The 23,722-nt window shown below is 50.8% G+C and overlaps 1 protein-coding gene across 2 annotated transcripts; it reads left to right on the forward strand.

The window, feature by feature from the left end:
* Nucleotides 1-13,099: 13,099 nt before the first annotated feature.
* ADPRH (ADP-ribosylarginine hydrolase) lies at nucleotides 13,100-23,429 on the forward strand. 2 transcript variants are annotated; one of them, XM_082332335.1, is made up of 4 exons: nucleotides 13,100-13,406; nucleotides 14,031-14,377; nucleotides 20,777-21,137; nucleotides 21,905-23,429. In XM_082332335.1, the coding sequence occupies exons 1-4, from the start codon at nucleotides 13,333-13,335 to the stop codon at nucleotides 22,290-22,292; spliced, it is 1,170 nt and encodes a 389-aa protein (XP_082188461.1). In that variant the 5' UTR covers nucleotides 13,100-13,332; the 3' UTR covers nucleotides 22,293-23,429. The 2 variants fall into 2 exon arrangements, with proteins under 2 accessions (XP_082188461.1, XP_082188462.1); XM_082332336.1 differs by lacking the exons at nucleotides 13,100-13,406; nucleotides 14,031-14,377 and adding an exon at nucleotides 18,175-18,309.
* Nucleotides 23,430-23,722: the final 293 nt, after the last annotated feature.

Below are 23,722 nucleotides of genomic sequence, written 5' to 3' on the forward strand. Positions count from 1 at the left end.
AACTGAATTCAGCTGATAACAGTCATCTGTTCACCAGTGGAAGTAAATGGCACCTTTTTTTTTTTTTTTTCCCTGTAAGAGAAGGGCAGAAGGCAGCCTTAGCAAAGAGGTCCCAGCATCCTGAGAAGCTAAATTGTTCACACAAAGATAGACTGTCTCCTATGCAATGTCAATAACAAAAGAAAAAACTTTGTGGGGAAAGAGGAAAATCCAACAGTTTCATGTTACAGAAAAAAATCACTTTCATCTTACAAAGGAAAATAACAATAACAAAAACCCCACAGCTCAAGAGATTTCTTGTTCTTGTTTTTCCCCTAGCCGTCCCCAACCTTCAGACTGTAAAGCTGGCAGGATTTGAAGAAGTTAAATGCTTCACCTCAGCACAGATTAGAGCTCAAGTATGGTCTTGTTTACAGAAAAAGAAAAAGAGGACTTTCAAGAAACAAGGGCAGGTTTCACTTGTGCAACCTCCTTTCAGCAGGGCAGGACAGATGGCACCAACCGCTCAGAGCATGGGAGGGAGCCTGCCCCTCTTGTGCCCTAGGCCCTTCACTGGGAGCTCTCAAAAGTACTTTAATCCAAAGACGCTGCTGGGCGATGGCCCACTTCAAGGGGTTTCACGTTCGACGCGCACTGGTGCTCAGGCCAACTGAAGGAGGAAACCTGGGGTAGTGTCCCCGTGCGGGGCTCAGTCCTCTCCCTCTGTTCAGCAAAGGTCACACATCTTGGCTGGGGATCCCTCCCCTGGCACCATCCCCTAGGTACTGTGCTCCTCCACCACCCTGGGCCCAAGGAAGTCCTCACTGGACCTGTAAAAGACATTTTAAACCCGGGAGATGGGCTCAGAGCCAACGTTTGTGCCCTTCGCCTGTAGAGTGTTCTGGGCTCGGTGCACCGTTGCTCCGCAGCCCATCCAGCCTGATGCATGCTCCAGAGATCAGCGGTCCTCTGGCCTTCAAGAGAGGTTTGTATGCTGTGGCAGGCCTTTCAGAGGGCTAGCAGCTTTGCAATCAGATAACATCCAAGCTAGCAGACAGACTCTGTTTCCCATTATCACTCAGCTACTCAAATCCACAAATTCTTTAGCTCAGTAATCTGGAGGGCCAAACTCTGCTCTCACAAGACCAAGGCAGAGAGTCGCTGCTATCAGAGTGTGCTGGGGATGGGACAAGTATCACAAGAACAGTGCCCGGCTGGGACCAGAGCCCAGCAACACCCAGGGCATGCAGCACTGCTCGGCGCTGGACTGGCCATGCACAGACAGATAACATGCTCTGCTGCCATGGTGCATTAGAAACCACAGGTAGTATGTCTGCTGCGCCATGGTAAGTCAGGAGTGACAAATAAAGCTAAAAAAATCTTCTGAACTCAGAAACAGAGAGGGGGAAAGGTAGGCAATTCATTCAAGTAAGGTAAATGCAAAAATGCACCCATACTGTTTGGCAGGCGTAACTTCATCCCAATTACTGCGTGGATATTTGATTTACTGCTCAAAGCACCAGGGCTTCTTGCCAAAACCAAAGTTGCCTTAATAATCTGGGATTAGCTGCCTTCAGTTACCCTCACAGCAAACTGCTGTATGGGACCCACTTGATCATTGCAGGGTGGTGTTGCGAGGTATCACTGTGTACCCACCCCGCAGAAGCCCAGCATGCTCCCGTGGTCCATGCAGGAAAAAGCGAGTGGGTCGCTGCCCCGCAGCGTTGCAAGCTGGCACGCACAGTTGCCCTCATCCACCCCCTGCCCCCCCAGGCTAGTTCCTGCAAGCTCTTCCCTTGCAGCAGAGGTGGTTCATCTGCTAGTAAAGAGAACTCGATCTCCCACGGTTTCCACGCCAATGCGTGAAGACAGAGCAGCAGATAGCGCCGGTTCTCCTCCACAAAGCAGGCTGCGCTGCCGGCAGTGGCTGTGCCAGCCCTCCCTGCCAGGGAGTCACAGCCCTCGGCAGCAGCAGGCTGCGAGGAAGACGCGGGCTGATTTTTTGTTTAACATTTGCACCAACTATTTCAGCACATGGGTGGCTCAAACTCTATCGCTGGCTGTACCGTGCTGTTGTGCTGGTTGCTTTGTAGGCTTCTGCTGGCTCATAAGGGGCTGAGAGCCTTGGTCTTGTTTTCACAAGCAGCTTCGGCTGCCGGGGCATGGCAGCTCTGCAGGAGGAGCATGACTGTGCCTGAGATGGTCTCGTCCTGACTACCCTCACTGTGGCCCCGGCACAGAAAGCAGGGACAACACGGCACCACAGGCAGCAGCACTGGCTGCCACACCAGGCCAGCGATCAGGTAGACACCGCTGAAACGCAGCACCTGGTAGTACACGCGGTGCTGTATTTTCCCTTTTTTGTGCTATTACACAGGAGAGATTTAAATGCAGCAATGAGCAAGCATTGAAAAGGGACCTGCCTGACCTCAGAGGGCTGCTGCTGCGTGGTACACGCGCTTACAGCACGCTCCCGGCCCTGTTCTCCTGCCTCAGAGGGCTGCTGGAGCCCTGCCTCTCCTGGCAGGCAGAGCACCTGTGCTCCCTGCTCCGGGTGTTAGCAGTGCCAGAGTGCAGCTGAGGACAGACGGATCCCTGGAAAGCCTGCCTAATCAGGCATTTTACTATTTGGCACAAGTGACTGCATCATGGGGAAGATGATTTTCAATCTGGTTCCTATCCAGATAGGACAGTATTGCCCTGTGTCACCTGGGGAACAGAGCCATTCACTGGGCAAAAAAGTGTAAGGCTCTGAGTTGGCTTCAGAGTGGACCCCATGGAAGCGAGGTCTGAGGATTTTGGTCCTAGAGGCTCTGCAGAGGTCCATGGAAGTTCAAGCTGTCCTAATCATAAAACCACAGTGACAATGAGAAACTGGCACAGCGCAAGCGTAAGCAAGTAAATGTTTAAGCATGTGTGTCAACATGATGATGTGCAGATATGGAAACGCATGTGTAAAATGAATGAATCAAGGCATGAAGTAGCATGTTTGAGAAACAGCTCTTTAGATCTGCCTTCTACATGAGGTCTGCTGGGCATTTGTCCTGCCAACTTGAAGGAATTTGTCAATACGACTAAAGGCTGACAACCTGTAAGTGGGTTTTGCTCATCAGAATGTTGTTTTGATTTTAGTAATCCACATTCGATTCGCATGGTGCTTGGTTTCTAAGATGTAGGCTGGCAAAAATCCCAAGAATTACTTCCACACAGTTGATCAGAGAGAGGGACAAATCTCACCCTGGAACATTTACCCCTCAGTGCCCCCTTGGAATCTGGTTCAACGTGCTGACCCAGCAAAGAAAATAAATAAAATCCACTTGCTTTTCTTGGCCATCTTTGTGAGTTGCATCAACTCACTGGAACATCAGACGAGCCCAAGAACCAGTGTCAGCAGCAGGATCTGGTGGGCTGAGGGCAGAGAAAAGGGACAGGTCCCTGTTGGCAAAAGCCAGGCATTAAATCAGCTCTGACTGTTGTATATAATTTCACCTGAACCATTGCATTCGGACCTTTGCTGTCTTTGAGAGTGGAGTAAGGCAAATCACACCCCGTGCCCACTAAGAGCATGTAAATGAGGAGTTAATGAGAATCGAGGAGCATGCTGCTACCTCGCAGCCCAGCTTCCTACCTGCAATTTCCCCATATGGACAAGCACAGTGTTTGCAAGTGTGAATACCATTCTGACACAGATTTGTATCTATAATGCAAGACTGATTTCAATAGGAGTCACACCTGAAGAGAATAATTATACCCTCTGTTAAAAGCAGAGCTGAAAGCACTACCTGTAATCAGCGCTGCTAGGCATTGTTATCCTCTGCTTTGGTTGTGGTTAGGCTTCATTTTAACGGCATTAGCTCTGCTGGGATGAAATTTTATATACCAGGTACAGTTTAGACTGATCTATTAAAAAAAAAAATCCACCAAAAAAGAAAGAAAAGAAACATCTATTTCTAAGACTAACAGTAAGAAAATAAGAAGCTTTTTTCCCTTATGTCTGAGGTTGTGCATGTGTATCCTTACTGGGCTCTGGCTTGTTTCTGCGTTGGAATAAGAAATGAAATGGCCAGAAGAGCATTGTCAGGGACCCTGCTTTTTCCGACCTTATGAAAAAATATGCCCATATGTGTGTTAAAAACCATTAGCTGGTTGCGGTTTACATGTGCTCAGTAGAGGGATCAGTACAGAAAGCCTCCAAAACCTCCATCTGCAGCAAGGTTGTGCTGGCAACCTGCAGACTGGCCACTCCTCACGTTGGAGTAGTTTTCTTGCCAAACACATTTTTGGCAGATTTGCTTATTTAGAGACAGCTATGTATCTGTGCTTGCTGATGCATCCGCAGACATAGCTCACTCTAGTGTACACACAAAGCAGACAGCACTACGGGAAGTGTAAACTCAGGGCTTTCAAGAAGCAAAGCTCAAAAGGACTCAATTCCAGAAACCTGCCAGGCTGACATTTGAAGGTGGGAGGGGGAGTTCAGGAGAAAACAAATAAAAGCAAAAGCCCCCAAAGCCTAAAACAAGAAGCAAACCTGAAAACATCTGAACCTCAAACCTAAATGTGGTGTCCAGCTTTGGTTTGTTTCTTTTCCCTTCAAACCTAAAAAAGAGTGATTTTCTGTAAGTGCGGGCCGTGGGACTTCCCCCTTAACACGCGCATCACACTTTTTTGATGGAAACCCTTGGACCTCTGGGGCACAGGTACCTTTTACTTGGTTGTGCCTTCCTTCAGAGGCACCAGCCACTCGCTGGGAGGCTCAGGTGAGCCCATCTGTTGAATTCAGCTCCTCAGCCAATGTATCTCATCTTCCACTTTGGGCACTGGGAGAGGGTGAAGACCGAGGGGAGGCCTGAGATCTAAACGTGCTCATGAAAAGTCATGAGAGGAGACAAAGCGATCTCGTGGCACAGGTGCTGTGTTTGGCCTGTTCGGCAGGTGTGCTGCCCGTGCCCATATACACACAAGTTCCCTCTCTGGCATCCCACAGCTGAGCTCTGGTTTTCAGTTTTCAGTCTTCAGAAGAAGGCTGCACCATGGTCAGGACCTTCAGAAGAAGGTTGCAAGCACCACCAGCAACGCTAAGATTGCCTTTGGAAATAAGCCTGAAGCAAACAGGTCTGGAAGAGCTTTCCCAAGCACCCAGCCCTGTCCCTACTACTGCGAGGAAGATCTACCCCAGGGCAAGGTGGCACGCTGAGCAGTGGACACCCGGCATCGCCAGCCCCATCGGGTGAGGGTGGATTTGCAGCAGGCTCACAGGGAGGCACAGGCTCAGACTGGCTGCCCTCATGCCCTGGTGAGACACTGGCACCCTGCATTTTCCAGCATCGGCACCCTGCTGTCACTGCCATGGGGCTTCTCCCACACCTCTGGGCGCTGGCCATGCCATTTTGGTCTCTCCCCACACAGCGGGCTCTCCTCCCAGCCTGGCCCTCTCTGCCCTGTCCTCTGTCAGCCTGGCAGGGCTGCCCAGAGCCACCCTGCATGCCCACTGCGGGGGCCCCGAGCCTCCATAGCCACCCAAAGGTGCCTTTAAACCAGCTGGGGAGGTCTCATCTGTGGTCACCTTCGTTTTCTTTGGCTACACTGTGGTGAGGACTCATCATCAATCAATCAAAACTCCCCTTTCTCTGTAATTTCCGAATGTCAGGGGACAAGCCAGGAGCAAAATATCTTACAGCTGCTCTCTGCATGCACAAGCTTGCGCTTTGTCCTGCTGACTTTCACCCTGTTTCCCCTGTTCCAGTCTTCGGTGCCATCAGCTCTTCTTGTGCTGTAGCCTGAGCGCTCTCTGCAATGACTAGCCCTTCAAATCTGACCGAATCTGATTAGAGCTTGTTTTCCTGCTGGGTAAACAAGATCACCCCTTTGAGGAGCATCGTTAGTAACCCCTTTCCACCCTGCCTGCTTGCCTTTAGGCACAACCTCCTGACATCCTTTCTTTAGGTAAATCCTTACACCCACATTAATCCCCTGTTTCACCAGCTTAATGGCTTTGCCTGTAGCACTATAAGAAGGACTGCCTTTCTGAAGTCCTCTGTCTACATAGTCAATTACCTTATCAAAATAAACCTACTATGATAGCCTGGCATGAGATAGACTTAGTAAACTCATTTTGCACTTTATCTCATTTCCCATTTACCAAGGTCAGGCTAGTTGGCTGCTTGGAGATCCCAGCTCACATACCTCTCCAGCCTTGGCTTCTTAATGATAGCAATGACCTTTGTTATGCTTCTCTCCGCTGCTAGAAATTCTTACCACTGGACCGACTTTTCACCTGCCAGTTCCTGAACTTGGGGATTATGTTGCCCCTCATTTCCCCCTACCACCATCCACACATACAGCCGCCCCCTTTTCAGCAAGGAGCGCTATCAGATCTTCTGGTTTGCCTCCTCCTGGCCATGGCACAAGGCGCCTACGGGTTCCTCATACCAGCCTCGTTTATGGCTGGACACATTTGTGTCAGTCCAAGGATGGCCTCACCGGTTTCACTATCGCAGCCAAGACAACTTAAGCCACGCATGGCTAGGTTACATCAAAGCGGCTGGCATGTCAGGGATCTTCAGTGGAAAAAATGAGAAGGCTCTGGAGACCGAGGATGGGATAAGCAACATTTCACTTTCCAAGCACCAGTCCCAGTGCAAGCAGATGACTGAACAGCATGCAAAAAGATCTCACACTCCTCTGCCTCTTACAGCCCCCCAGCTACTCCAGCACGACGGCTGCTTTGACAGACTGGAGACCAACACGTTTCCCACATCCAGCAAACGCCTGCCCTGACACGAAGCCTGACCCCTGAGCTCATGCTCTTGTCACATCCATGTCAAACAAGAAGCCGTCCTGTGCTCCCACTGCTGAGGGTTTGGGGTGGAACACAGCAAAGGGGTCTTCCATACAGAATGAAAGCGAGAGTGTGATTTTCTCCTCTGCTCCAAACAGAAGTGACTCCTCAGAGGTGGTGCGGAGCCACTGTCATTGCGGGGCTATGGACCACAGCAGCACCAGACCTACAAGAGGGGCAGCACCCTCATTCCCATGCCTCCCTCTGTATCCTGGAGTTGTGCTTTTAACTTTCAACTGACTTTTGACAACACATGGTCTGACATATATCACCAATCAAATATGTTTGTTTTTTTTCCCCAAACCAGATCCTCTTAGACTCTCTCGCAGCTTTGTGCAGCCACATACCTGTCAGATCAGTGACAGACCATCTCCTCCCAGATCTCAAATGTTATCTCAGTTTTAAGAGCAAGAGGTTTCACAGTTAGCAGCTTCCTTTGCCTGGTGATTGCTGTCAAGAACTTGCCCGTCCTTTCTGCCAGACCAGGGCCAGTGTGGGAACACACCAGAGGGCTAACCACAGCACAGCGGTGTCTTTGGTGGCCTCCTCCAAAGGCTTAGTTCCCCTGCAAGTTTGGGTACATGCAGGGGGTGAGGGCAAAGCTGGAAGAGGGGAGGCCAGCAGTCGACGTCCTTGCAACACCTCCCCGCTCCTCCTTCCAGGAGGACTTCTCCACACATCATGGCAATGTTGCCATTGAATTGCATCACACAAAGTGCGTAAGTACAGAAAGGAAACAGGCAGATATTTTTAAGCCTTGTTAGAGCAATGGATAAAACAGCATTCAGTGGTCTTGTTCGTATGTTCCTCTTCTGTCACACACCAGCACTTCCCAATTCTCTGAAATCCAATTCATGAAGAATGAAATGCAGAAGTAACTTTTCAAATGTCATGTTTTGCTGTCCCTAAGCCCTTTCCCACAAATTCTTATGCTCCTTGGCTCTTTTGGTATAGGGCCAAAAGTAGGAGTCATTCCCAGGAACAGCAGCGTTTTAGAGGGATCTGGTGAAGAAACAGCCAGAAGAGAAAGGCAGGAGAGAAGGCTCAGGTCACAACCTAGAATCAGAGAAATCCCTGTGGTGGAAAATAACCACCCAATCAAACAACTCAAAGCCACTACAAGGCTTTTCCTAACCTATCATACCTAGGATTTTGCCTAGTCTCAGTTTAAGTCATTCAAGCGGAGGAAAGTCATCCTTCAGCCTGACAGGTGTGCTGTAAGTGCGCCCTGATAAGCTAACGGGAATTTCGGAGCACCATTCCTATCCGCCTGCTTCCCTAGACCTCAGCTAGTGCCTCTACCTCTTCCTCGCTCAAGTTTAGCTCTCACGCCTGTACGTAAGCTGTGATTTCCTTAGACAGCTTGAACACACTTGCAACTTGCTGGCAGAAGAAAGAGGGAGGAGACCCTACTCCCCCGCCTTTTTCCTTTCCTACCCTTATTTTTGCACTGTCTCTCACCTTCACCTAACTCTATTTTGGCAAGACGGAGGGCCAAACGGGCTTTACACTGCAGGTGGGTCACCCTCATAGCAGGAGGTGGACGCATGCAGCAGGAAAGCTGGAGGGAAAGAAGAGGAGCAGTAGATTTTGGAGGGGCCCAGTAGTTAATTTGCCTCCGCCGTAGTGTGGAAGCACTTGGTGCCTGTGTGAACCACACGGACTTGGCCACATCCGCTGCTGTTGCAACACCAGGAGCCTCAGCAGAGCTACCCCTGGGACCGCGAGACGCACTGCGCGCTCCGTCCCAGAAGGCTGAATTCCCGCTCCTGGGGCTGTTCTTCATGTTCCTCACACCTGACACATCTTTTCTGCGGCGCGGCCTGCAATTATGTTCCCCAGGCTCTATCTTTTCACGCAGAAAGGAGAAACCTGCTCTCAAAGCAGAAAGTACTTTTAACACTTTAAACATTGCTGCTTCTGCAATGCAGGAAGAGCATCACATTTCAAAACCTATAGTGTGATGAAACCTCCTCCCCTCCCATCACCAAGCGGCTGGCCGTGTTTAACCCACCACAGCCTGCTAGGGTTTATCTTCATTGGCAAATGCCAAGAACCTCCAAATTTAGCCCACTCGTGGCTGTAAGGTGAGTTGAGAGTGGCTGTAACGCAGGCTTGATGGGCCCCTCTGCTCGCAAGCATGACGCCCCTTGGAAGGGCTCCCCTGGGTTCCCGATACTCTCAGAAAGTACCCGGACACAATTGCCAGCAGCTCACAGAAAGAAAGCCGCAGAAGGGATGGCAATGCAGGCCCGCAGATGCCTTCACCCTGCAGGTGGGGAGCACAGTGCCAACACTGGCACACAATCGAAAATGAAAATGTCACTTGATTTACATCAAGGAGCAACCGGCCTGCCAGCCCTGGAGCCTCAGATCCACCGCTTGAGCCAAACCCCAGGTCCACAGGAGCCGGCTGGGATTGCTTCACTGATGTCCCCAGGCTCGAAAGCAGGACTTGCAGCCTGCTGGGGAGGTCCCTGTCCCTACACACTCCCATTTACCAACAAGCCAACTATAAACCTAATGGAGGGGCAGTAAACATGAGTTTGCAGTTCCTTTTGCTAGGTGTGGATGTGGGAGAGGTGATCACAGCCCTCAGCTCACCCAGGAGATGTTCCCTGTGTCACTGACCTTGCTGGTTGTCCCAAGTCGGCATTGCAGTGCCTGTCTCTCTGGTAAAGCAATTATCCTGCTTATCTTCTACCCTGCAGAATTATGGTTATTTGAAACAGTTACACTCGGTGGCGTTTTTTTGTATTTTTTTTTAATTGTTCTTTTAAAATCTATGTTAAAGAGGGCTTTTGGAAGCCTCCTGAGGAAAGTGGCAGGTGCCACAATGCACAGATCACACAAATTTTCCACCGTTTCCCTTTTGCCCTGGGCAGCAAGCCAGACCCTGTCTTGGACAGTTTGTGGAAGGAGGCAAGGCTGGACAGAAAGAGGCAGATATTTCTGCAGTGAAGTCTGGTTTCTTGATTAAAAGGCCAAAGTCCGGTATTCCTTGAAACCAAGCTGGTCAGACAGAGGCACCTCCACTGCTGCCATCTCCAAAACTTGCTTCAGCCAAGCCCTTCAAAACATCTCTCACTGTTCCCCAAACATGCCCACGCATGACCCCATGTCCAGCAAAAGCACCTTCGCAACTGGCTTCCCCCCAGGCACAGGCTGTGTTTGCAGCCAAGGCTCTCGCCTTCTTTTTCAGCTGTGCTTCCCCGGACGGGGTGGAGGGAGGTGAGGGTCCCCCACGTCATTACCACGGGAAGCCAGGCAACAAGTGAGGGTCACCGCCCCACCAGGGTTAGCTGGAGAAACCGAGGCAGAAAGCGCCCTGCCGTGCTGAGGGTGAAGGAAGGGCAGAGCCAGAGGCACCGGCTGCCGCTGGGTGCCCATCCCCTGCGGCAAACATCCAGCCCGAGCGAGCGCGGCAGCCCCGAGCACCCTGCAGCAGCGAGCGGTTCCCTCGCACGTGCATGCGGGGTCACGCACCGCTGCCTCACCAGCAATGGCTGCCCGGGCTCCCCGCAGTGAGCCGGCCAGCTCCCAAGCAGACCTCACGTGGCATTTGTTGCCCCTGTTTTGAATGCCCCTGTTATAGCGTATTATTATTTACTGGCCAATGACAAAGACAGACACGCACCTGGGGACTGAGAATTAGGGTAAGCCCAGAAATATTCCCCACTCAAAAAATGCCTGTCATTACAGAGAAAAAAGTGCTATTAAAAGAATGAGAGACTGTTAAGAAGTTAGCACTGGTCCAAAATGAACATGCTTGAGGGCCCCAGAATATTGCTTGGAAAGTCACCTTTGAACCTGGGGGGCAAGGAGAAGACAAATAGGAGAGGTGAAAAATGAGAATTCCAGATGTTCCCTTGCAGTCCCGTTTTGGGGACAGCTGTAGGAACAGGGGCACCGCTGTATTTAAGAGGGTGTTCTGTGCATTTTTGATGTCGACCTTCTTCCAGCTCTTGGCCTGAAGGCGTCATGTAATTCTGAGGAAATGTCCCACAGGGTCTAAACCAGTACGTAGCTCCATCACTGCAATGCTACCCTTCACAGCCCCTCCAAATAGGAGCCTTCAACCCTGGGCTCATCTAGAAAGGCACATTTTTTTAGTCAGAAAGAATTACCCTTTTTTTCCAGATGAATATGAAGGAAAATTCTGAGCCTAAGCGAGTGCTAACCACAGTGTCCAACACATGGCAGGGGCATGTCAGCGAGCTGCTCCGAGGTGGTACTTTCCAGAAGACATATCCTGGCCATTGGTCCACCACAGCCTAAATTTTCCATTAAAAAAAAATACAACAAAAACCCCAGAAAGGTGCAACATGGTGAGTCTTTAACTCTTTGCATGGCTCAGCACCAGCAGACCATCCTTGCCAAGGGGGAGCGGTCATGCCCACCTCCCCGCGCCATGGGGCGAGGCAGGGCAATGCTGCCCTGCACCACCTCGGAGCTGGAGGTGCTCCCTGGTGGAGAGCGCTCTCCTCGCCCACCTCGTGAGCATCCCGTGGGACTCGCACAGGGAGATCCCTTTGGCATCAATGCATGCATTGGAGCCTGAAAACTGCTGCCCTCCGCACACGACGTTTGCAGGCTCCTGCTGCTGGTTCCTGCTGCTGGCTCATCGCCCGCCGTCCGTCAACGAGCACCCCTTGACATTTTTCTGTGACACATCCCAGATGTCACTTAACTCCAATCCGTGTCTTGGTTTCGGTTTTTAGGAAGCTGAAAGAGCTCAGGAAACAATGATGAGATCCAAAGATCTCAGTGCTGCAGGCGTTTTGTGCTGATGCAGAGGCGTTCTCCCATTTTCCTGTCCCTTTGGGGAACCCTGCAACTTTCCCCTCCGCTCCTCTGCCCTTTGGGCTGCAGCAGAAGCCCTTCCTCACAGATAGCCAGCCAAAAGCAGGAGGGGTTTTCCCTCTCGCAGGCCCAAACCTTAGGAGAGAAAAACCCCGCTTTGCTTTTAAGCGCTGCACCAACCTGAGTAAATTCAGAGCCATTCTATATAAAACAAAACGAAGCAGAGAAGCAGAAAAGGTCAGCAGGCACCACTGGCGGTGCCGAGACACCGGCAGCTTCTTTTCCCACTTCCTTTTCTGTTACTATTTTCTCTACCAGATGCTTCTCAAATGCCACACTTGCAGCAGGGTGCAGAGGAGCAGTAGATATCCGAATGGGCACTGCATCGCGAACCGCCGCAGCTGCCGGGGCGGCCGCTCCTGTGCAGCCCTGTGCTCGCAGCTACCTGAAATCCCCCAGGGCCCCGCTCCAGCCCCCCGCTCTCACTTGCCCCCAAATTCCCCAGGGACTCTGCTCTGACCCAGCACTACATTTGTGATTGCCCTGAAATCCCGCAGGGCTGCAGCTCAAAAACTACCACCGCTTGCTCTCATAGGCATGGGGGGATTTTTTTCTGCCTTCGTGTAAGAGGTGCTGGTACCTTCTGGTGTGAGCTGGGGCTCTGGAGACCTGGTGTGTGGTTCGTCAAGCGACCACCGGTTGGTAAAAAGGTTTGGCCTCCACAAAATGCAGCCTGAACCATGTTCAACCCTGTTTTTTGCTCCTGCTTTCTGCTGCTGTCCCTTCCCTGCCCATTCACTTAGGTGGCCCTCAGCCACCTAACCACCACCATCGTTAAAATTAAAGGATAAAGCAAGGCAACGGCATCATCAAGCGCCTGAAGACGCAATGTGAAGCGGCACCGCTGAACGTAGCACAGACTAGCCCTGGTTTGGAGGAGGCTGGGGTCACCCGGGGGCTGAGCTGGGCCGTGCTGGGGGCTGCGGGGAGCGCGCTGCCCCGGAACACCGAGGGATGGGGCAGGCACATAGGCACGTAGACGCTGATGGCGGGAGGCTCCGCTCAGGCTGCAGGCAATGAATGCCGAAAAAGCACGGGGAAGAGAGAAACGGAGGCTGAAGCAGGACGGGAACCCCCGCTAAGGCCTCCCCCGGGCGCAGCCCCGGCCGCGCTGCCCCCGGCGGGGACCCGGCCAGGAGGACGGGGGCTGCTCACGAAACTGGCGAACAGTTTCAACAGAAAAAGCAGGGGAAATGCTGAAAGCACCTTTCATTTTTACTTTTTTTTTTTCTTAAATACAATATTTCATTTCTATGCAGTGACTTCATTTCCATGTGGCAGCTTCATTTCCGAGTTGACTGTTGAGCCTCTGAGGCCGCCAAGAAAGAGGCAACCCCGAAAATGAAAGAAAACGCCCATCTCCCTCCCGCGCCGCCGGCCGCGGGCCCGGCCCTCCGCCTGCGCAGGGCACAGCGAGCCGCGACGAGCAGGCCGCGGGCCGGGGCCCGCCGCGGGCCGTGCCGGCCTGCGCTGGGACCGGCACCCCCGGGCCCGGCGGCTGGAGGGGCCGCGCCGGCTGGCAAGGAGGGGCCTCGTCCGCCGCCCCGCCGGGCCGGGTCGCGCCGCCCCGGGAGGCCGGGGAGCGGGAGGGCGGGGCGGAGGCGCCTTAGGCAGCTACCGGACGCCGAGGCCTGCGGACGCCGTGCCGGATGTCCCCGGAGAGCCCCCTGCCGCTCCCGAGGCGGGGCAGGCCCCGGCGGCCCCTGCTCGCAGGCTTGGCTGTGTAAGTACCCGCCGGGGCCGGGAAGAGGCCGCTTCCCCCCGGCGGCGCGGGTCCCCTGCTCGGCCTGGGCCGGCCCCGCCGTCCTTCCCCGCCTCCGCTGCTCCCAGGCCTCGCCCTGGGGCGCAGGAGGCGCCTGATTTTCGGGGCAGGCGTCGCTGACAGCACCGGCGGGGACAGAGCCGGCTCTGCCTGTACGAGCGCCCGCCGCTGTAGGCGGCCTGTGGGGCAGGGCCACGCGTTGCCCAGAGCCCCTCTGCTTGCCGCCTCGGCCAGGCCCTGCTAAAACGGAGGAGCAATGCCTCCTTATCCCCAGGGTGCGAAGCCGCTGGGAGCTGACCTCCTTGCTCCTGTTGCGGGCTGCACTCAAAAAAGTGGTGAGCGTGGGTACGGTCACATAACTTGCACTCCTTCCTGCAGTCCTGCCCTTGCTTTTTGGTCTTTGACCCGGATACAACACGTCCTTGGCTGCTGCCACTGCCCTGGGAGGCCGTGGCCGGCTGCCCCTGGCCCAGGGCTGGGCTGCCCGGGAGCTGCCACGCACTGACTGGTGGTTAGCAGTAGAGGCTCGTACTGAACTGGGAAAGATTTTATTTTCAATAATCTCCCTCTCTTTTTTTTCCATAGTGTTTTCTGCGTTGAAGCAGTCCTGGGGCAAAAACTGTGTCCTAAGGCAATGGAAAAATACGTGGCATCGATGGTGCTGAGCGCAGTTGGTGACACACTGGGCTATTACAACGGGAAATGGGAGTTCCTGCAGAGTGGCCCAGCCATCCACAAGGAGCTGGCGGAGATGGGAGGACTCGGCAACATCAGCATCCAAGGCTGGAAAGTCAGCGATGATACGGTGATGCACTTGGCCACGGCTGAAGCCCTGGTGGCTGCTGGGAAAAACCCAAGTTTAGAGCATCTCTATTCCCTGATTGCAAAGAACTACAAGGAGTGCATGAATGACATGACGGGTAGAGCTCCAGGTAACCGCTCTGTAATGCTGTCTGGGCAGGGCTGTCCTCTCGCTAACCTCTCTCCCTTTCCTGCAGCATGGAGCGGAGGCTGGCCCTGGCTCTGCTTTTGGCTGTTCATAGCGTTAATCGTATTTCATGTCAAGGTGAAAGTTTTCCACACTCAGCACCTGTTTCAGGATGAACTAAAGAGAACAGAATAAGGCAAGCTGAAGTGGTTTGGGCTTTTCTGAACTAGACGAAAAAGATACTGTTTTGCCCACGTTTACAAAATAGTCTTACGGGCATGTTTGAGGCCTGGCCTTGAACTCAGGGGAAGGATGCTGCCTTTTGCACTGGGGATGTGTGTTTTCCTACACTCAGTGAATGAAAAACGCAAATTCAACCATGTATAAGGCGCATCCTGAGATGCTGTGTTAAAGCAGCGCATTTAAACAGAGAATTAATATAGAACTTCTCTTAATAAATTACACATAAAATATATTTAAAGGCACAAAGATCCATACTTGGAATAATTAAGTTTATCAAACCTAAAGTCTGCTTTTGGCTCGCTCTGCATGTCTACTTTCTGTGCCAGGACAGCCAGGCCACAATGGTGTTTTCTGAACCCTGTACTTCTGTCATCTCTCTTTTCTCTGCATAGACACAGTGGTGCTGAGTTTGGGTCACAGGCAGCAGGGACTGGCCATGTGTGGCAGTGTGCAGGAAGGGTGCCTTGACAGGCAGCAGTAGCCAAACCCCGTGCAACGTATTCCTGTAGTTCCTAGTTCACCCAGGCCTGCTGACCCAGCTCTTCCCCAAGGACCCTGTCTCTCTCTGCACTCATGGCCCAGCCTCTTCTGGATGCTTGAATTAAACTTAAATTGGAGCTACTGAGGCTGGGCCTCTGATTTGACTAGTGCAAGCAGCGTGAAGTATCCAGGAAACACTCAAATTCAGCAATCCTAGGCAGAATTTTTACATCGAAAAGAAAAGAAATTGCCTAGACTTGGTTATTTGGAGTGGCCAGAATATATGGAGAATGTTCTGGCTTGGCATTAAACATGGGAAAGGCCAAATCCTGCATTGCCCTCTTAGGGTCACTGAGCATAGTGTGACAGAGCTGTGCATTTCCAAGGTAAACCAGGTTGGAAACTCAAGCAGGAATTTACTCTGCTTACCTTTCCACAGTGACCTCCTATTCTCATGTACAGAACTACACTATCAGTACTCCTTAACACAGGTAGTCTCACTTGTCAGAGTAGCCTAATTAATAAAATATTTAGGAAGGGGTCATAGTGCTTGCCAGAACAGCAGGGGTTGGCAGGTTAAACTTCCGAGACACTCACTGCTGTTTTGGCAAAGGAGCATCTTACAGTTCCCCCAGCTGATGGGGTCTGCCAAGGTGGACTAACCACAGCTGGCGGTGAGACAGCACCTGGAAGCTATTTTTGTCTCCGCTATCTAAGCTTGGTGACTAAAACCTGAGGTGAAAAGGAGAAGAACCTAAAATTTAAATGTTAGTAATTAATAGCTAAGGATAACAGCACACCTGCTGCAGTCCTTCTGTGAGTAACTGAGCTGCAATATGCCCAAAAGCAGTTCCCATTTGGAAGTGAAGGATTTTAAAGTAAATTTGCTAGGGACACTAATCGGAGTGACAAGGAAAGGTCAGGTTATCTAGGTAAACAAAGAAGTGCAACTCCTTTAGTGGGTCCACGGATGCTTAACTTCATAAAATTTGGGGGGGTGGGGGGAAAGTAATGTCGAGAAAAAATGGAAGTCTGTTGGGAATATTCTTGCAACAGTGTTCTGGAGTGCTCCTGCTGCAGCCACAGGAAAGGTGCTCAGCTCTGAGAGCTTAAATCCTGACACTTAACAGTTCAATGCCCACTGATGTACTACCAAAGGGAATACCTAATCCATATCCTGAAAAGCTGTCTGCAGTCTGGAGTCTCCATGCCATATTGATAAATCCTAATGATAGAAGTTGCATGCAATAACTTCTTTTCGCAGTCCAGAGTAAATGGATTTTAACCCAAGGTGATGCTGTTCCGGCCAAAGTACGTACTCACTGGGGAATTGCAGCCCTTAAGGCTGAGAATGGAAAGTTGCTGCTGCAACTTTCACCCAACAGAGAAGCGATTCCCCCAGAATAGTGGGGGAAAGTCACGTTGCTCACCCACGCAAGGGAGTCCAGACCTGAAAACTAAAACCAGCAAGTAACAAAGGGATTCCCACAACGATATGAGTCACCAGACAGACGCAGGGTCCCTCAAGTATGCAGCCCCAGGAGAGAACTCGCTGTCTTAATTCAGTGGCAAGTTAATCCCTACATCCATTATTGCTCTTTGTGATGTGCCACAGCCCCCAGTTCATTGTTCTTTGCAGATAACAAAGCCCATGGATTAAGCAACACAAGCATGGCCATATTTCTTTTTTCATGGTACAACTACATCAGCCTCCACAGCTCTCCAGGAAACCTTCTGCTTCAAAACTCTCGAAGTCCAAGTCCTCTCCCTGTGGAATTATTTACCACTATGTGGTTGTTTTAACTCAGCTTTTTTATGTGTATTGATCAGTCCCAAACAACTGTTACCGTCTGTGCTCATGAAGAGTCTAAATAAGTGGAATGGAAGCCTGTTCCAGAAATAGTGTCCAGTGGTACCTGAATCTTTTTCAGGTTGTCTTTCTTCACACGCTGCTTTTTGTTTGTGTTTATTCTTTCCTTAGACCAGTACCCTCCTCAGGTTACTTTTAGTTTCTTATTGTTAGTACAAAGGATTCCTAACCAGGATTTGGTGGATTTCCAAAACAGGATTTCCTGATTTAAAAACTCCTACAGCAATTTCTTTGAAACCTGTTTTTAAAAAAAAGACCTTACAACGTGATTTCAGCGTGGTCTTCCTAAATCGGCTTTCAAATGTTTTACTATTTTAACTATTTAAAAGCATGAGGATAATACTTGTAATATGTCATAAATCACAAGAGTCTTAGTTACTGTGTACTGGTTTGTTTTACACAATTTTTTTCATTTGCAGGTTATCAGTAGTCGTCTCCTAAAGTAATACGCACAGGTTTAAAGCTGCAAATAAATTGTTATTGCAAAATAAGCACTCTTTCCTTACAGTTTAAGCCTTGTCATCTTCCTCGTTTTCTTTTGACTACAGTTAACGCAAGAACAATCTCACTTTTTATCAAGGACTGAGTTGCCTGCTCTCAACCTGCCAAACGTGTTCTGAAGAAATGTCTTTCTCACAGTTCCAGCAAGATTACAGAGTTCGTTTTGCTTTTATTATGCAGATTTTGATTTTAAGCTACCCTAGTCCCTTTACTCTCTCTCCTTCCCCTTGTCTTCCTGGCAGAAGGTCTGTTTTACCAGGAACATGTGCATAGGCTAGTCGGCACAGGTTTTTAAAAATGTGGCTGTGTTTGACATGTTCTTTTTAATGTCCTATTATAGGTCATAAGTGAAATGTTTAGTATAGTTAGGTTTTTGAAAAAATGCCTCAATTTTCTGTTAATCATTATAAAGTTGGAAATTATACTGATATCCCTCTTAACGATCTTGATACATAGCAGCCAGCACTGAATTAATAAACTACATGGAAAGCAGACTTAGAGGCCTGGACACGTTCCCACTTTGAGACATCGCAGAAACAAACTCCCAGGCAGTTCAGTTAGAGGCTGGTGGTGATGGGTCCCGGCAGAGCCCGGTGCTGCCCACACCAAATGCTCTGCCTGCTGCTTCTTCCAGCAGAGAAACATGGCCCCGCAATTCCCACTCCGTACATCACCGGGAAGAAGGATGTGTAAAGAACATCTGGACTGATCCAGGCGTTGGCTGGCTGTGTGGCACCGCAAAACCAGCAGGTCTTATCTACTGGGAAGAGCGTGAGGGTGGCATCGTGCGAGAGGCTGGTGTGGCGGCACGGCAGGCATGGACGAGGCTGGTGAAGTAGCAGGTCTGGTTTGTGCCTGGGTCACGCTGTGGGGAATTCACAAGAGCTAAAGCGGCCTGATGTTGTGGGCCGCGCTGATCGGCAACCCCTTTTTTCCTATGGCGGAGACTTGCATAGGCCGTTTCCATTCTCAGAGCTGGTTTCAGCTGACAGGCTTGTGGGGCGAATAGCCCGACAGCCACAGGACCAAGCTGCTTTTTCAGTTTGAGACAACCATTCACGGGGAGATGGTCTGCCCATTCACACTGCACAGAGGGCTGTATCGTGCGCTGATCTAATAAGCCTATAATGTAACAACGCTGTCAGAAAAGAAATACGCTAAAGACACTTAGACCAGAACTATAAAAGGATCCACATGACCTTATTCCTGACATCAGCCAGCCATTATTTATTTTTAGCACATGTCCAGAAGCCAGTCTTCAAGCTGTGCTTGGATGTGGAGGTATTTTGGTTACAAGGGTGCTGTAAATGCCATGTGCAGGGAAAAATACACCAAATCCTACTGCCAAGCGTATACGTGAAAGCACGGAAGTGAACAGCTCTGCAGAGTACTTAGTGTAGTACCTAGCTGTGATTAGCAAGCTCCCAGATTGTGGTGATCAAATTGCACCAAAGGTAATTGAATTGCAGAGTTACGTGAAGTTTCTAGACCAGGCTTCTTCCTTGCTACTCTGTTCTACTTAGTTTGACTTTCAGAGTAACAGAGCACCTGCAAGTTTATCAGCTACCTGTCCCGGTTAGGCAGCAAAGTCTAGGAGCAACGGTCTAATTTTGGGTGCATGAGCATGTCGACTGCTGCTGTTACCTGTGTGTCTGAGAGAGGACTAGGCATGCTGTGGTTAGGAGACGACTAGTCTTTTGAGTCCACTTTTGCCGTTGCCCAACACATTGAAACTTAAATGAAGCTTCTTGAAACCTGCCCTTGATTTACCTTTCTGCTGGAAAAGAAGTATTTAAGATTTGGCCAGAAAAGAACACTAGGAGACAAAGGCAAGGTAGAAGAGAATCAAAGATAATTTAATGTTTCAAGCCTGTCTCCTTTTCCTTGCACACAAGCATTTGGGCTTAGCTCTCAAAACTTGTTTCATGGTCTTGGCTGGGGAAGCTGTCTGGGCTCTGAATTTGGATGTGTTTGTGCAGATGGCTTTATCCTGTGAATGTGGTGGACTAACAAGTGAGTTTCTGAAGCAGCAGCACAGGAAGAAGCAGAGTCGTTTCTTTAAAAAGTAAAGAGCAGAACTATGAAAGAGACGGAGGTGGGCAAGGAGGAGTTACGGCGTGGCTTCCCACCAGAAGAGAGGCAAAATTGGGTGAGGGTGTCAGCTCGGAGCAGGAGAAAACTGAATAGCATGGAGCATGAAAAGTCATTATTTCTCGTAATGTAAGAATAAGAGGGGAATTTAAGGAAATTGTCAAGTGTCAGTTTAAAACAAAAGGAAATGCTTTTCATAAGAAAATCATGGCTCTGGTTACCATGGGATGTTAAAGGAGTCTGAAGGCATGAATGGGTTCAAGCTAAGGAGACCAGTTCACAGTGGCTAGGTCCACTGGGGCTTACTGAACACAGCATTTTGGATCCATCTCCTGACTCAAGCAGGCTGTGCTCCTCTGTCTGCTGGAAGTCAGGCGGGTCTTCTTGGAGAAACATTGTACTTGCCTCATTTTTTATAGTCTTTCCATAGTTATCTGTTAGTGGCTGTGTTTGGAGACGAGCTAGTGGGCTGGACAAACCTTTTGTCTGACCTAGTACAGTTGTTCTTCAGCTTATTGGAGTACGGTAAAGCCAGTTATGCGGACCGTGTTGTGGTGAGGGAGGTGCTACATTCATCGCTTTCTGACAAACTTAAAACTGCAGCCCGGGAGGTCTGAAAAACATCTGGTATCAGCCAGGCAATGGGAAAGATTCCTGGGGAGCATGTGGGGTCACTGTCTTTAAAGGTGCTAAACAACTGTCGGGAAAAAACGCAGAGGTACTTAGGCATGCCTTGGATCAGGGATCGATCTGATCTGATGGCCCTCCAACCATCCTTTATATTTATGTATGTCTGTCTAGATATCTAGGTACACGTGTACATAATATACCTAATATATATAGTATATATGTTTTATAGATAAGTTATGAAATAAATGACATGAAATGTAAAAACAAAACAATGAAAATTACAATTTAAATCAGCAGTGAAATGTTTTTTACTCCCCTAGACTATCTAATTATTTTCACAAACAGGAATTACCAGGTCTGCTTGGGAATATGCAGGATGCACCGGCAATTTTAAGGCAAGAAACATAGTGAGCAGACAACTGATGTTTTTACAGGGAAGCCCAAATCCCTTACAGAGAGTAACGCTTCCTTCCCTGCTACCCTGCCTGTCTTCCCTCGGTTCCTGAGCTGTGTGACCCTGTCGCCTACTGATGTGTGTTTCTGTTTCTTTCCTTTCTTTCTCGCTCGGGCTCTGCTGCTCCTGTCCAGGTGTCGTATCTATGGAAAACACCCCGAAGCTGGATCCGGGGCGGCCGGGCGGCTGGAGGATCCCGTTCAGCCCTCGGGCGGGAGGCTGTGGGGCCGCCATGCGCTCCATGTGCATCGGGCTGCGTTTCCACCGCCCCGCTGAGCTGGACACCCTGGTGCAAGTCAGCATCGAGAGCGGCCGAATGACCCACCACCATCCCACCGGCTACCTGGGGTCCCTGGCTTCGGCCCTCTTCACGGCTTTCGCGGTGAACGGCGTGCCCCCCCCAGCCTGGGGGAAGAGGCTCCTGGAGGTGCTGCCACGGGCGAAAGCCTATGTGCGGGACACCGGCTTCTTCGTGGAGGAGAACATGGGGCAATGGTGAGTTGTGCTTCCAGCACCGGGTTTTGTTAAAATTAAAATAAACCGCATGTACGAGAGGGCGAGCTCTGTTTATACTTCAGCTTCATTAATCACATTATGGTAAACTCCTAGAGCAGCACATGGCTGCCGTGGGATTGAATCGATTCAGAAAGTCTCTTTAAGTCCCCCAGGGGAAAAAAATACCTCTAACTTATTTAAAAAAAAAAAAAAAGTAAGTCAGATTGTGTTTGGTTCATGTAGTTGTGACTTTTTGGATCCAGTATGAGGTAGCTAAACTTGTCATCTCAAACAACCGTGATCTGATGAAAGATGGGAAGCAAGGCTGGGGAACAGCACCAGGCTTAGGGCTGAGCTCAGTCTGAAAGTTATAATCAAATCTGGCTGCAGATTCAGTGTGGCTCTGTGCACAGAGGCACACACAGACAGGGGCAGAGGTACTCTGAATTTGGGAGGATGACTCAGTTCTCGCTCTGAGCCTTTGAATCCTGTGCAGTACAACAGCAGCAGGTGCTGGGCTGCCTTCTCCCATGTGGCTGGAGGGAGGGGAAATCTAACTCACTGAAACATGTGCTTGTGCCTCTTACTGTAAATCATGTCCCTAGATTGACAAATGGGGGACGCCTACCATTTTGCGAGCCATCGCTCTGGGCTCTTGATGTGGCATGTTTTCAGCTGGCGCCCGGAGCGCCTGCGGGGAGCTCGCGTATACGCTCCTGCCGTGGGATGTCTCTTACAGCCCCTCCGTCCTGTCTCCTGTTCTGCAGGCATTACTTTGAAGAGCAATGGGAAAAATACCTGGCGGAGAGAGGCATATCAGACGGGGTCTCGCTGCCCACCTTCCCCCCCAAGTACGGTGTGGAAGAGAGAGACTTGTTCTACACCTCCCTCAGCTACAGTGGCTGGGGGGGCAGCAGCGGGCACGACGCCCCCATGATCGCTTACGACGCGCTGCTGGGCGCGGGGGACTCCTGGGAAGAGCTGGCTCACCGGGCTTTCTTCCACGGGGGTGACAGCGACTCCACCGCCGCCATTGCGGCCTGCTGGTGGGGGGCCATGCACGGCTTCCAGGGGATCAACACCTCCCTCTACACCCACCTGGAGTACAGGGACCGCCTGGAGCAGGTGGGCCAGGACTTGTACCGCATCGCCTAGGCGGGGGGCGGCAGGGCCCCCCGGGGGCGCACTCACCCCGCCTGCCGCCCCTCGCTCACTCGAGGCTTTGGAAACTCGCTTTGCAAACCTGCTGAATTATAGCACGTGAGCGTAAGCCAGAGCCAGGCCTCCTTTTTCTGTTTGTGCTTGTTGGCTTCCGTGGGGAGGCCATTTTGGAGGGAGCAGCTTGGGGCTTGTGGGCAGTGGGTGGGGGAAAGCAGTTACAAGGGGGTGTGATGGGAGCACACAACAGCGCGTCTGTCCTTCGAGCAGCCGAGCCCCGAGACGTCCCTCCTCATCAGCATGGCGGCTGCACGTCGTCTGGTCCTCAGGGGGAGCAGGAGCACCCGCTGCAGCACTGCCAGCGATGCTCCGGCAGCAGGACAGGCAGCAAAACCCACACAAGCTGCCCCACACCAGGGTTCTGCCCAGATGAGCATGTGAGAAGGGGTCAGGGACGCACGCAGGGAGGGGACGTGGGCTGGCAGAGATGCCACCCAGCAAACCGCTGCCCTGTACGGCTGATGGGAGTCCCGGGGACACCACTTGCCATCTGGCACCGAGAATGCATCAAGCTAAAACCTCTGCCCCTTAGCACAGAGAGTACAGCAGGTACAGCCCAAAGCAACCTACCGGGGTGGGGGGAGCAAACAGCCGGTTGTGTCCGGGGTCAACAGAGTTTTCTCATACAATTATTTTAGCAGGGGGTGGTGTTTTTTTTTTTTGTTTTAAATGAATGTGGAAAAAGCCCCAACCTGACAGCTGCATTGGCAGTGCATTCTGCACAATTTCAAGCACTTTTGCTATACAGGTAAGAAGAATGTATCACACTGCTTCGCTAATTCAGTTAATGGGGGAGTTCAAGGCTACTAACCAAACCCTTATTCAAGGCAAAAGTGGGTAATGAGAATTAAAAGGTTGCATTTTACATCAACTTAAGCAACTTCTGTAGTGAACTATGTTCTTCTGCTTACATCAAGGTTACTAAAGATTATTTGCTTAACGTTTGCTATGGATAATTCTATAAAAATTATGTTTTTTTTCTTCAAATCCAGACTATGACACAGCAAAGTACTTACTGTTTTCAGAGCAATTTCAAAAACAGCATAGCCTATTCAATAAATAGACCTGACATGCCTCTGTTCAATGTTCTAGTCTGTTATGGGATGAATTAAGGGATGGGAGGGAGAAGTATGAAGAGCCAGAGGGTTGCAAGGTGTCTGCAAGGTCCAGCCTGCAAGAGAGAGGAGATACCGGGGCGGGAGGAGAGCGGATGCATCAGGGGACGGGGCGGTGGGAGAGGGAGAGGCTGCCTAAGGGGGAGCGGGCGTCGGAGGTCAGCACGCCTTTCTTCAGGGAGTGCGTGTAAAGGCATCGTGAAAGCCCACATCTGACACAAACCAGCAGCAATAGGAATCACAATTTCAACA

The sequence above is a fragment of the Platalea leucorodia genome (assembly GCF_965183815.1).
Source record: "Platalea leucorodia genome assembly, chromosome: 2".
Taxonomy (NCBI): domain Eukaryota; kingdom Metazoa; phylum Chordata; class Aves; order Pelecaniformes; family Threskiornithidae; genus Platalea; species Platalea leucorodia.